Source organism: Narcine bancroftii, chromosome 11 (assembly GCF_036971445.1).
Source record: "Narcine bancroftii isolate sNarBan1 chromosome 11, sNarBan1.hap1, whole genome shotgun sequence".
Taxonomy (NCBI): Eukaryota; Metazoa; Chordata; class Chondrichthyes; order Torpediniformes; family Narcinidae; genus Narcine; species Narcine bancroftii.
In genome coordinates this window covers 105,650,783-105,664,671 of record NC_091479.1, presented here as the reverse complement: position 1 = coordinate 105,664,671, position 13,889 = coordinate 105,650,783, and the positions used below count along the sequence as shown (strand labels likewise).

The 13,889-nt window shown below is 49.2% G+C and overlaps 1 protein-coding gene across 1 annotated transcript; it reads left to right on the top strand.

The window, feature by feature from the left end:
• The first annotated feature begins 47 nt into the window (after window positions 1-47).
• LOC138746288 (NADH-cytochrome b5 reductase 3-like) lies at window positions 48-13,549 on the top strand. Its single transcript, XM_069904489.1, has 9 exons — window positions 48-128; window positions 1,241-1,369; window positions 5,851-5,923; window positions 6,117-6,223; window positions 7,775-7,904; window positions 8,653-8,736; window positions 9,003-9,088; window positions 10,499-10,598; window positions 11,227-13,549. The coding sequence occupies exons 1-9, from the start codon at window positions 108-110 to the stop codon at window positions 11,397-11,399; spliced, it is 903 nt and encodes a 300-aa protein (XP_069760590.1). The 5' UTR covers window positions 48-107; the 3' UTR covers window positions 11,400-13,549.
• Window positions 13,550-13,889: the final 340 nt, after the last annotated feature.

Below are 13,889 nucleotides of genomic sequence, written 5' to 3'. Positions count from 1 at the left end.
CAGACGGCAAAGCAGCGAGACAATCAACGTCCGAGACGCCAATCGTCTTAAGGCAGGGGGCGGGACCAGGGTGTGGTTACTTTGTGTCGGAGCGCGGAGAGGACGGAATGTTGGGCCGAGTGGTGGCGGTGAGGCCGGGGCGGGCAGAGGGGGGGATGGGGGATATGGAGGGAGGGATAAATGAATGAGGGAGGGGAAGAAAGAAAGAGGAGGGGTATGAGAGGGAAAAAGAGAGAGGGATGGATGGATGGAGTGTGGGAGAGAGGGAAGAGGGGAGGGAGGGGAGGGAGGGAGAGAGGGAGAGAGGGAGGGGAGAGAGGGAGGGAGGGAGAGAGGGAGAGAGGGAGGGAGGGAGGGAGGGAGAGAGGGAGGGAAGCGAGAGAGGGAGGGGAGAGAGGGAGGGAGCCCACTGACCAGCGGATGATGCTGTCTGGGACCCCAGTGCTGGCTAGTTATGGGTGCTGGACTCACGACCCCCCCCCCCCCCCCCCCAATCACTGCCAGAGTTGCTCTGCATGGAGCAACAACAGAAGAATGGAAGTCCAGCCCTCCCGTTCACAAGGACATGCCTGTCGTGGTTCTGCCTGACCCTTCCTCACCTCCCTTCCCCAGTGGGCTGTGGGAATTGTCCCATCCACCTTTTGCTGGACCTGGCTCCCCGTCCACGGAAACGGCTTGGTTCCAGCATAGTCTGGTAGCTGTGGGAGGTCGAGAAGTCATGAAATACACAGAAGATATTGAGCAGAAGCTTGGAGTCACTGCTTTGGGCCTGGTTGGCCTTATCCTCCATTCCATAGTGGATGTCAGAGATCTGGAGAGGGTGCAGTGGAAGCTGGGCTGGTTGGTAATCCAGTCTGAGGTTCTTCTCTCATGTAGACACAACTCCCTTGGCAGAGTGGGTGAAGTCTGGGGAAATGGGGCAGATAAATTGTGTCCTCTCTCTGGCAGTGGAATGCAGAGAGAATAAACTATCTTAAAGGTAGTTAAGGGATATGGGAAGAAGGCAGGAAGAGGGAACTGATTCTGGATGATCACAGTGATTGGTGGTGCTGGCTCAAAGGGCTGAATGGCCTACAACTACACCTGCATCTATTGTCGATAGAATAGTTTGCCTAGAGGTCTGATCATGCTTCTCTGAGAGTGTGTGGAGATGTTTTCTCAAACCCTCCAAGTGCAGATGGACATGACTAGGCTGTGGGATCAAGTGATGAGATGACTGACACCCTCTCCCTGTCTGCAGGCACTCATTTCCTTTCTGAAGTCACTGATTGATGTCTTCCTGAAGCTACTGGGCCTCAAGAAAACAGGTCCACCAGTCACCCTTGAAGACCCAAATACCAAGTACCCACTGAGGCTGATTGATAAGGAGGTAGGTGTGGAGCAAGTTCAGGAGTATCCTGGTCGAATCCTGGACTAGCGTCCAGGGACAGTGTCAAATCACATCACAGCAATGGTGCAGGTCAGTTATGGTGACCATGGTAATAAAATCAGGAATGATTTTGCAATGAAATGATCAAATAGCCACTCTAATCTCATCCAGTTGGTTGATGTTGTTCAGAGAAAGAACTGCTCCTTCCTCACCTTGCCTGGCCAGGTGTACCTGTGGCTCCAGACTCTGCACCAAGTTGATCCTCTGTTCCTCTTGTTGAGCAACACTGACTCCTGATCTGGCAATGGCTAGATTGTAAAACCCCTATCTTTGTCTATTTACCAGACTGTGCCCCATCTCAGACTGTTGCGGTCCTGCTCCTGAGATCTCCGATGTTCCAATCCTGGGCTTTTGGCAGCAGGCAGTTCAATTTGAACCCAGAATCAGTGTGAAAGAATGTGGAGTTGGTCAGTAACAGCTGTGCCTGTTCTGTTGTGCTCTGCCCGGTAACGCCCTTGTTACGGACACACCAATGTGGCTCAGATGCCCATAAATACTGTGGCTTCTGGCAGGAACCTGAGAGCATGGATTTGTTTGGAGGATGTTCAAGGGCAGTCTGTGGTCATCTATAAATACCAGTCCCACCCCCACCCACCCCCCCCCCCCCACCGATAATGAATCCAATAAAATTGTAGTGCGGAATCACTTCACGAATTGAAGCCTTTAATTTTTAACTTGTAACCTGTACTGAGGTCATGCAATATGCATTTTTGCTTTGATCATGTTAATGGGATGGAAGGGGGTTCCTCCAGGTTTCATCCCCTTGAGGAAGCACCTGCCTGGAGTTGTAGCTTGTGTAGTGAGCAGATATGAGGAGGGTTTGGAAGCAGTGGTTGTAGGGTTTCTCTGAACTGTGGACAGAGGGAGATCGGCAGTGAAGTTTCTGCTCTGTGGTTTTCCTGGGGATCTAGGGTGACGGTCCCACCGTGCTTTGTGGCTCTGGGCAAAGTAGTTTGGAACTTTCAGCTCCCCTGTGGATGGAGAGGGAGGTGACTGGCAGGATGCAGCAGGGAGGGTGTAGTTTGGGAACAGGTGCTCTTGACACATGGAATTGGTTCTCCAGCCATCCTGAAAAATGACCGTTCTATGGGCAAGGATTTCCAAGAAGCAATGTCCTTGAGATCTATTCCTGTGGCAGGGTTGGACAAGAGTGTGAGAAGCCTCTTGGGGAGGACCAATGGAAGATCTGAAGGTTCACTGTCAAAGGCAGGTTGGGGAGGACTTTTGGAAGATGTGAATGTATCGGTGATGACTCAGCTCAGCTTGGCTCGGAATGACTCTTCCTGCAGCTTCAGGCCATTCAAGCTAATAGTGTATGTACTAAACTGGCTGCCTGCACCTGCTCCTTATCCCCCACCCCCTTCATGTCTGTGTTTCTATCTAACAGCCTCTTAAACATTGTGTCTGCTTCCACCACCATGCCTGGCTGTCCGTTCGATGCACCCACCCCTCTGTTTAAAAAAAAAAAATTTGACCCTGCACATCTCCTTTAAATTTCTCTCCTTCCCTCAAACATATTCAACAGTGTGTGACACCTTTACCTGGTGAAACGATCCTAACTGTCCATCCTATTGATGCTTCTCAGTTTTATAAACTGCAAAAAGCCTCTGACGCTCCAGAGAAAACAATCCAAGCTTGTGCTCATAGCATTCCTTCTGACCCAGGCAGCATCCTTCCTGTAAGGGGGCAACCAGAAATGTACACAGAATTCCCCTAGTGTGGCCTGGCCAAAGTTTTGTATCGCTACACGACCTCTGTATTCTTTTGCTTAATGCCCTGACAAATGGATCTGCCTGCCACATCTCTGCCAGGTCTAGATTCTGTGATATTCTTTGATAGCCCACTATACTGTGCCTAACTCCACTAATCTTTGTATCATCCACACACTTCCTAACCCACCCACCTACTTTTTCATCTTGGTCATGTATAAATATGACAGTGGTCCAAACATTGATCCCGATGGAACATCACTGGTCATGAAACCATAGCTAGAATAACGTCCTTCTTCTACAGACCAGACAAATCTGTATTCAAACTGTCAATTCACTGTAGATCCCATGTACCTGTACCTTTGGATCAGGCTGCTATGAGGGGGTTTGTCAAACTCCTTAACATCCACATAGACAACATCACGTCTCTACCCTCATCAACCCCTTTGTCACTTCCATAATAAACACAAATATGACCTGTCCCTTGCAAAGCTGTATACCAATGCTAATCTGAACATGCCATTGCAAATGTGTGCACACCCCATCCCTTAGTATATTTCCCATGACTAATCAATAATCTTGTTTCCCCACTTGAGGATATCAAGGCACCATGACCATGCCCTCCTTCAGTAAAGGAGAGAGACTGATCTTCTGCTCTCCACCATTGTTGGGTCCTTGACTTTCTCCCGGGGCAGTAGCGCCGCCGCTTTCTCCATGTGATAACTCCAGTCACAGATTCCACACCACACCACCTCCCCCCCCCCCCCCCAGATCCTGAGCCCTGACTTCACCCGTGGAAAGGAATAATGGAGCATCTCCATGTTGTTCATCCTTGAAGCCAGGTCATCTATGGCCATTCATCATTACACCAGAGCAGCCTTTTCACCAGCGAGTGGGAGGTGAGAAGGGACCATTAATCATTTGTGTGCTACTTGGATAGATGTTGCTCATATCAATGTGCAGGGTTGTTTGACCCAAGGTGTCTCTGGGCATTAGTATGAAGGAAGGAAACCTGTTCACGTTGGTGGAACCACACACTATAATTGAAACATGAAACTCGCATCCACTGTTCTCTGAACTTTGTTAAAATTTGTAGGAAGAACACTTTGCTGGAGAAACTCAGCAGGTGTAACAGTGTCCTCTTATATTAGCAAAGATAAAGATTCAGAACCAACATTTCTGGTTTGATCAAGCTAAGCCTGAATAAAATGGTGGGGGGAGGGGTGTGGAGGAGCACAGACCCATGGGCAGGAGGTAATAGGTGGATAAGGGAGGGGAGTGGTGGAGCACAGGCCCACGGGCGGGAGGTAATAGATGGATAAAATGGTGGAGGGCGGGGTGTGGTGGAGCACAGGCCCATGGGCAATAGATGGATAAGGGAGGGAGGGAGGGGAGTGGTGGAGCACAGGCCCACGGGCAGGAAGTAATAGGTGGATAAGGGAGGGAGGGGAGTGGTGGAGCACAGGCCCACGGGCAGGAGGTCATAGGTGGATAAGGGAGGGAGGGGAGATGGCTCAGTGAATGTGGAGGGTGGAAAGCTGGAGGAAAGAAGATGAAGGGATGGGCAATAGAGGAACAGTGAGGAGTGGTCTAGTAGAAACTGGAGAAGTCTGTGTTAAAGCCAGACAGAAAATCAGGTACAGCTCCTCCAATTTATATATTCAGGCACCTCCCTACATTTTGCTCAAGTGATCTGTGAGAAAAAAATTAGATCTACAGCACTGTTACAGAGCAAATGGGCCCTGAGTCCGTGCCGCTCAATATACACCCCTTTAACTCTCACCCCAGCATGTTTTATTATGGAAGGGTGGGAGGAAACCAGATCCTGTGCAGACATGGGGAGAACATACAAACTGCTTACAGACAGTGTGGGATTTGAACCCTGGTCCTGATCGCTGGCGCTGTAAAGATGTTGCGTGAACCATGGTGCCCATGATGAAGGGCTCAAGCCCAAAATCTTGGTTATAAAGGACACTGAACTGCTGAGTTTCTCCAGCATCGTGTTATTACTTCAACCAGGGCTCTGCAGACTTTGGTGTTTTATGGCAGATTGTGGGAAGCAGTTTATCAGAAGTCAGTTAATGATTTACTTTACCATAACTTGCATTTTATTGCTGGAGAAAGGTTGAATTTAAATAGGTAGGTGTAGCAGTTACATTGCATACTGCACTGTAGCAGCAGCTTTACCACACCATCCGAAATGCCCAGCAGGTTGGGGTAGGAAGGATCGGCTGGAAAGAAATGTCTGTGTACCCATGGTGGAGAGAGATGTATCTCACTCAAGGCAGAAGACTAGAGGGGCTCAATGGTCTCTTTCTGCCTGGGTTTCTGATTGGCTTAGTGTGACTGGTTGGTTTGATGAATGTGTTCAATGATCTTCTGAACTTTAATCGACTGAGCTCCAGACCCGGAACGTGCCTCACTCCAGGGATGGTGGACAACCTCCCCTCACACCACCCACCCACACAGAGTGGTCCACATCTGTAGGCCGAATGCCCCAGTTACTGAGGGGGTTTATGCTCGAGGACTCTGCACTTGTGCTGATCAGCGGTGGGGTCCGGTGCTGTGGGCCAGGGTGATAATGGGGGGTAGAGAGCTGGGGCAGTGTGGGTCCTCGCCCCCTGCCTCCCCTCCCCCCACGGTTACCTACTTCCCCTGGCAAGGGCTGTGCCCATGGGTGCAATTTGAAGGTGTGACTGTTTCTGTCCCCAGGTCATCACCAGGGACACCAGAAGGTTCTGCTTCGCTCTCCCTTCCCCGGATCACATCCTGGGACTGCCGATTGGTGAGTCTTACCCCTGCCTGTCGGGGGATCCTCGATCTTGCCCACCCACAGTTGTGTAGCGTACTGACTGGCCTCTATACATGACCACACGAGACATTGGGGCCAGCGATGCAGTGGATAAGTGGTGCCCGGGGAGGTGGGAGCTAGGCTGGAGTTCTGCACTGAATCACAATGTGGCCTCTGTTCCTTACAGGGCAGCACATTTACCTGTCGGCCAGGATCAACGGCCAGTTGGTTGTCAGGCCCTACACCCCTGTCTCCAGCGATGATGATAAGGGATACGTAGACCTAGTGGTCAAGGTAAAGACTTGCCCCCTGTCTGTGGTCCCTTCCCCCTCAGCCCCCTGACCACCCCCGTTCTGTTGGGGAATCGTCTCCATTTGAAGGTGTGGGATTGTCCTCTCTCCATCAGCTCATGTGTGGACTGGGGGAGTGTGTTTCCTCTTCCAGGGAACTCAAACCCCTCTTGGGGAAAAAGGAAAGTGGAGGTGGGGGGGAGGGTGGGAGCGGTGGGGAGAGGAAGGTGGGAACAGCAGGAGACCAAGGCCTCTTCATCCCATCCTGCCATTTAACAGGTTCCCAGCTGATCATATTGTCAACTCTACTCCAGGTTCCTGTCCACCCTGATAACTCTTCAGCCTTTGTACTGCAGAGACCTCTCACTGACAACTGGCGATGAGTGGGATTCACGTAGCCACAAGGACCAGCTCCAATAACCACCAGCCTGCTCAGCGCACTGTCCTCTGAGACCCCAATGGTGGTCTTTCTTGGGGGGGGGGGGGGGGAGAGAGTGTCCCGAGTCCCGGTCTCAAACCCTCTTGGGAGGAGATGCTCCTGCACTGTCCTGAGGGGCTAAATCCTGTTTTCAGGAATCATCTCTCCCCCACCCCCCACCACCACTCCTGAACTTGTGTTGGACCCCTGCATCGACACTGGTCACTTGTGTTGACCATTTCACCGAGGTTATTGGCACAGGGCCAATCAAATGCAGCAGAGTGAATGATTGATCTGGGTCTTGCGTCACTCTCAGCCTTGGTCTCTGGCTATTTCTGTAACCATGGAGACAGCCTGTACAACCCAGACGCTTGGCCTTGGCACAGACTGTGGCCTGGTTCCAACCCTGCAGTCTTGCCCCAGGTTTAATTGGCGTGATAGACTGGAGGTGTCTCCTGGTTCATGGCACTCTGGGTGTTTTACTCACCATTCACCACCCAGGGTTCAGGGACGCCTCCCTGTGATGGTTGTCACAGATCTGTCTTAAAACTAATATTGGCATGCCCCCTGAAACCTGACCAGGAACTGGCCCCAAAACAGATATGTAGGGGCCAGATATCCCTCATCCTCCCCCCATCCCACCCCCAAACCCCTGGGAGTCCTAGCAGCCTGTCCTACCCTTTGAGCAGAATCACCATCTTCCACACAGAACCTATGCTCCAAAATCAACCATTTAGAGTTGACATGATCTGATCAACCCCCCCCCCCACCCCCCCTCAGCACATCATAGGGGATCCAGGGAGGGGTGACAGGGGCTCTGGGTGCAGAGGTGACAGGGAGGGACAACAGGGAAAGGTGATGTGGGTCCGGGTGCAGAGGTTTCAGACAGGGGCGAAGGGGAGGGGCTCTATGTGGAGAGTCAATGAGCCGTGTTTGTTGAATGGAGACTGTTGAGTTTCTGAGTACCGGGTTGGACCAACACTGAGGGGAACTGAGCAGAGGTCTTGCTGTTGAGAGATTGCATGTGTTCCCAGCGGGTCATTGATCCCTGGCCAGTGCAGTGTCTAGGGACAGTGATCGATTGTGCGTTCACTCCTGTTGCCCTAGAGACAACATAACTCGTATTCCCTGTTTCAGGTTTACTTTAAAGGGGTTAATCCAAAGTACCCTGAAGGAGGAAAGATGTCCCAGTACCTGGAGAGTCTGAGACTGCAAGACACCATTGATTTTCGGGGACCCAGTGGTCTGCTTGTTTACAAGGGAAAAGGCAAGTCAGTATTGCGCTTGGCTGGGTCACGTTGAGCAGTGGAGGGTTCTGGGCCATGGGATTTAGGAGCTGCAATAACAAATGTTCCTTCCTCATCTTCCGTCTGGGCACATTCCATCCGGATGGCATTAACATCGACCTCTCCGGTTTCCAAAAACCCAGCTCTCCATCTTTGTAGTGAAAGTCTGCAAATGCTGTGATTACCCCTCCCTCCCCACCTGCCGTCTCCTTCCCTCTAGTTCTCTTCCCTTTTTCCTGACTCCTTTCACAGAACCAAAATCAATCCTCACCTTTCCTCTTATCATATCCAATTAACACCTTTTATGTGATGATCTTGATTCCTCCCTACCCTTTCTGTCTTCATTGAGAGGCCTGCCTGCTTTTTGCTTGTACCTTGAAGGGCTCAGGCCCGAAACATCGGTAACATATCCTTATCTCCTATGGATGTTGCAAGACCACCCGAGTTCCTCCAGCATTTCTGTTTTTGTTTCCTAGCATGAAACAGGTTGTCCCAGGGCAGTGGGGTGAACTCTTGGAAGCTCAGTTATAGAGAAACGGGTCCTTTGGCCCACTAGGGGGGCTATTTTGACCATCGTACCCAACTCCACTAACCCCAGGTACTGGCACAGAAACTCAGTAGCTTCTCTGCCTCAGCCACATGTGCTCAACTTGATGCTTGATGGGAAGCCCGGCCTTGGAACAGGATTGCTGGGTCTGTGACTTCAGTGATTATATGTTTTATTTCTAGGACAATTTGCCATTTGTGCTGACAAGAAATCAGAAGCCAAGATCAAGAAGGTTCAGAAAGTGGGCATGATTGCTGGTGGGACCGGTGAGTGGGAGATGACCGTCTCTGCCTGGGGTTGTAATACCACACTGGGGTATGGCCATACCACAGGCCTTCATTGCACCTCTGCAGGTGATGCTAGGCAGGTTTGAGGGTATTCTTTCTGAGAGCAGAGAAGTTCCCCGGTGTCCAAGCAACCTCCACCTGAATCTATATGAAACCTCTGAGGTTTGCCACAGCCAGCGGCCTACCCTGCGTCTCGGGTGTCTGATACATGTGGCTGGGTCTGACATGCGATTGAATCTTTCCAGGCATCACCCCAATGCTGCAACTGATCCGAGCGATTGTGAAGGATCCCAGTGACCCCATGATCTGTCACCTATTGTTTGCCAACCAGGTAAGACTCTGTCTATGGGAGAGGTCAGCAATGTGACTCATATTCACCTTGAGCAGAATCGCCAGCCTTGCCAACTAACCTGGATTGTTCCTCCCACGGTCCAGTGACTCCAGGCTGGGGGCTGTGTTGATGATCTAGGGAGCTGATGATGTCCAGTCTGGGGAAATGTCCTAACAATACAGGCATTCCCTAACTTACCACCTATGCAACATCGTCATCCGTACATGCAACCATAATGAAAAAGTCTAAAAATTATGCATTTACAGGTGAAAGTCAGGCCTATCTATGGAAAATGCGTATGGCAAGGGTGGCCAACCTCTTGCAGGAGCTGGCCTTGGTGGCTGCCATATTGTATTTCATAAACATGGATAAAAGTGAATTTCCGATGTACGTCTATTTCGGGGATACGACCAGTTGGTCAGAACGGAACACAGACGCAAGTTGAGGAACACCTAGCAGCTGTGGGTTGGCTCACTGCTAACCTCTGTCAGCATTGTAGTGTTTGTAGGAGGACCAAGTTGAGTGGCTGAAAACAGTGGAGTCTACACAGCGAGCGAAGAGGCTCTCCCATTCCTTGTGAGGAAGCAATCTGGTCAATGGCCCAGTAAACTCTAACATTCCTCAAAACACCCAGTACTATCTGTGTTTTGATTTTAAAGTGCCCTAAAGTTATCCTCCACGTCCTTCTCCTTGGGAAACAGCGAGGTGAACACTCACCTTGTACCTGTCTCATTTTCTCCAACTCCAAACTTCCACCTTGAGGGGTCTGATTGTCTCCTGAGTCATCCTCTTGTGTTTAATGTCTATACCTGTGGATTTTGTTATTCTACCCATCAAGAACATTTCACGGTCCCTTTAGCCTTCCCAGAGCCCTGTTGGAGTTCAACTGCAATATTTACATTCCTCCAGGCCCAGGTGCGCAAGGTTTAGGAAGCTGCAATCTGCTGGAGGAACTCGGCAGGTCGAGTAGCATCAGAGGGAGAAAACAAACGGTCAACGTTTTAGACCGGAACCCTTCATTTTCTATCCCTGCTGATACTGCTCAACTTGCTGAGTTTTTCTAGCAGACTGTTGTTACCCCAGATTCCAGCATCCTTAGGATGAAACAGTATCTATAACCTTTTTGGCCAAATCACCTCGTCAATGTCACACTAGATGTGAGCTGTGTACAAATTTTTGTATTTTCTACTTTGTTGGCTTTGGGAGATTGAGGTGAATGAAAAGCAAACTGTTCTTTCTCTGAGGAGCAGAACCAAGGAGTATGGATTGGGGTTGAAGTTGAAATCTCTTGGCCATTCCCACCAAGGACAAGGCGCTTAATCATGGAGTTGTAGGAGGCAAAATTCTGTTGGTTTTGGGGCAGAGTTAATGCTGTGCATTAGGTTGTAATGGGCTATTTAACTTTTGCAGAGTGAGAAGGACATTCTTTTACAAGCTGAACTGGAAGAAATTGAGGCAGAGAATCCTCATCGTGTGATCATATGGTACACCTTGGACAAAGCACCTGAAGGTATAGTCTCTCAATGTGCTGCACACTTTGGCAAGATCCTTGGGTCAGGTTGCAATGTTCTCAATTCTCAGCAGTTCTTGGAGATCATTATGGACTATACCCTGTAACCCCCTACATGCCTCCCGATTTCTGAAATCCCATTCATCTATCCCAACCGCCAATGAAAGTTGTTCTTGGTTACAAAGTACCCAGTACAGACCAGCAGGTTATAATAAAAAGGAAAATAATTTAGCACCAAGCAAGGTCTGCATGAGAGCACTAAGTGGGGTTCATTTAGGAGCCTGATGCCTGCAGAGAAAAAAACTGCTTTCACTCTTAAGTTTTCTCCCTGATGGGAGGATGAAGAATGTGTCCGGGGTGTGATGGGTCCTTCAGTATGTTGGTTGCTTTCCTGGCAGTGGGAGATGTAGATGGTGTCCATGAAGGGGAGCTGTGTTCACCACCTTTAACTTCTGATCTTGAGCAGAGGGGAAACATTTGAAGGTATGGTTGCTTGTTTGAATGTTGGTTTGAGGCTGAAGTCCATCCCAGTAAGACTTGTATCGATCTGTGATCCAGAGTTGGTTGGGGATTTCTTGGAACCAGAAAGCACAAATGTTCTAATTGTGACTTTGATTCTATTTTTCAGGCTGGAAGTATAGTGAGGGATTTGTGAATGAACAGATGATCCAGGAGCATCTGCCCCCACCAGCAGATGACGTGCTCATTCTAATGTGTGGCCCTCCACCAATGATAGAGTTTGCCTGTAACCCAAACCTGGACAAACTGGGCTACAGCCAGGATGCGCGGTTTACATTTTGAGTGTTCAGAAGTGGGATCAGTAGTGGCTGGGGTTTCCCTTCCATGTTATATAAGCTACATACTTAATCAAAGTGCCATCACTACAGCTGAAAGTGAAAGGCAAGCTTTTGGGGCAAATGGGCATGGCTGCTTGTCCTCTCTACTGCTGCTTGGTGGATTTTTCCCCTGTTCGAGATGCTCGGACTTTGGGAACTTATACTGGGCTAGTGTTCAACTTTTAAACAATGCTGGAGAAACTCAGCTGGTTTTACTTAATGTGGCAAAGGTAAAGAAACACATCCAATGTTTTGGGCTAGAGCCCTTAAAGGTTTGAGCAAATGCACCCATGCCTACTTACATTTTGTTCATACCTTGAAGGGCTTGTCTGAAACGTTGATTATGTGTCTTTAAAGGGCTGAGTTTCTCCAGCGTTTTTACTTCAACCACTGTGTCTGCAGATGTTCGTGTTTTACTATTGTTTGACTTTAGGTTCTGCCAGGTTGAAGGGTGGTGGGCTTGGAGGATTAGAGGCGAATGAAAGGATGGAGGGCACCAGAGCTCTTGTTACACAAGTGATGTGTGTGGCTCACTTCCAGAGGATCACTGTGGGGAATTTGGGCACAGCTTCAATCTGAAATTGAGATTAAAGCAATTTTTAATAACTTCTATGGCTTGTCTGAGACTGACCAAATCTGGATGGATTGCTTCAGTCTCACTCCTGAATCACGGTTAGACCACCCAAGGACAACCCCCTCAAAGCTTTCCTGCCCCAGGGAATGTTGTGAGAGGGATGTGGCGACAGGAGAATTCAAATAGACTGCTTTTTCCCACGTGGGAGCGTTTGCAACATTTGTTCCTTGTTCACATCACTCCCAGACCAATGTCAGGTGAATGTTTCGTCAGGATATGGGCTTTCCAGAAGGAACAACAAACAGCGGGAGGAACTAGTGGGTCTGGCAGATTCTATGGAGGCAGAGAGACAATCGGCTTTCAGATCCCACTATTGGGTCACAACTTGTGTCCTGCCTTCCTCTGATAATGGTCTGACCCAGGTTAGTTTTTGCTCTCGACTCCAGCATCCTGTGGGGTCAGCTGGAGAATTTGCTGAACTTTGGTTATCCATTAAATGTGTAACAGATTCAGATAGTATGCTTCCACTGGAACTGCTTCAAGGATTCCTCCTCTGGCACATTTGTGACGAGCAGGATTGTTCCCTTTGCCCTGGAATTTCCCTGCTGCAATGGTTGTAAAGTGGAAACTGATGGTGATATCCTACACCATAAGAACTAAGGTTTATAAATCTGTTCAGAGGCATCTTCTGAGCAAAGCTTGCGCTGAATGTGGTTGACATTAGCTGGAGAGGGGAGCCGACACACGTCAGAGCTCGCTATCGTACTCCACAGAACCAGCCTGTCAGCCCTCTGCACTCATTCTACTTGCCAATCTGCTCCCACTTGTATACCTGCAACCTATACACATTAGCGATTTAAGCGCTGCATTTGCCACCAGATGCCTCAGTACAAATCCTTGCACTTTCCACCTCCAGTTTCTGGTTGGATTATATCAGTGCCTTGCACAAAATCATGCTCTTTGTACAACATACAGCCTTCCTGTCTCCCCTCCACCTCCCTATTCATATAACATCATAGCATAGAAACAGGCCCTTCTAGTCAATGCCAAACCATTTTTCTGCCTGGTCTCACTGACCTGCACCCAGTCCATAGTCCTCCAAACCTCTCCCATCCATGTACCTGTCCAAATTCTTCTTAAATATTAAAATCAAGCCCACATTCACCTCTTTAGTTTCCCCCCTGTTTTCAGCAGGTAGCTTGCTCCCACACAATGCTGAGATCTCTTACAGCTGAATTAAGAAAGAGAGAAATCAATGTTTAATGGACAGGTCAGCAAAAATACAAGCCAATCTCTTCCTGTGCACTTCTGTTTGCCTGTCAGCCTTGGGTCTTTTGAATGACCAACACGACCCTTGAGACACAGCACCATGCTGCGGGGGAAGCAAGGTGGGTAGCGGAGAGTGGCTGGCTGTCCTCTAGTTTTAAACTTTAACTACTTAGCTTTAACAAAGTTCGTACTACAGCATTTGTAATATGTTAATGCAATGTCCAGCACCACACCACTTGTATTAATGGAGCAAAATAAAGTATTTAAATGGCTCTTCTGTTGAATGATATTGTCTGGAGCAGTACTGTTGGGGATCAGCCAGCATTGCCTGATCACAAGCTCTACAGCAGTTTTATAGTATAACCAGTGCATAAATGTACCCCTGGAGATGATGGAAAAGATCTCTCTTGACCAGAAAGGCACGGAGCCTTTGATCAACTCTCCCCTTCTGCTGTAACTGCCTGCAGCTGGCAAAATGCTTGCTTGGAATCTGCATTTGGAGCTCAGTCACCACCCTGGTTAATGCTGGCCCTGCTTGGGAAGGATTGGTTGGTTGTCATCTCTGGAGGCTGTGGCGATGCTAAACAGATACTTTTTGAACCAGTACTGGTT

What these genes read in the sequence shown, in the direction of transcription:
- LOC138746288 (XM_069904489.1), top strand. Translation starts at nt 108, where the DNA reads ATGTTGGGCCGAGTGGTGGCG. An exon ending in GCTTGTTTACAAGGGAAAAG is followed by an intron (nt 7,905 to 8,652) that starts GCAAGTCAGTAT and finishes TTTTATTTCTAG; the next exon opens with GACAATTTGCCATTTGTGCT. An exon ending in CATGATTGCTGGTGGGACCG is followed by an intron (nt 8,737 to 9,002) that starts GTGAGTGGGAGA and finishes GAATCTTTCCAG; the next exon opens with GCATCACCCCAATGCTGCAA.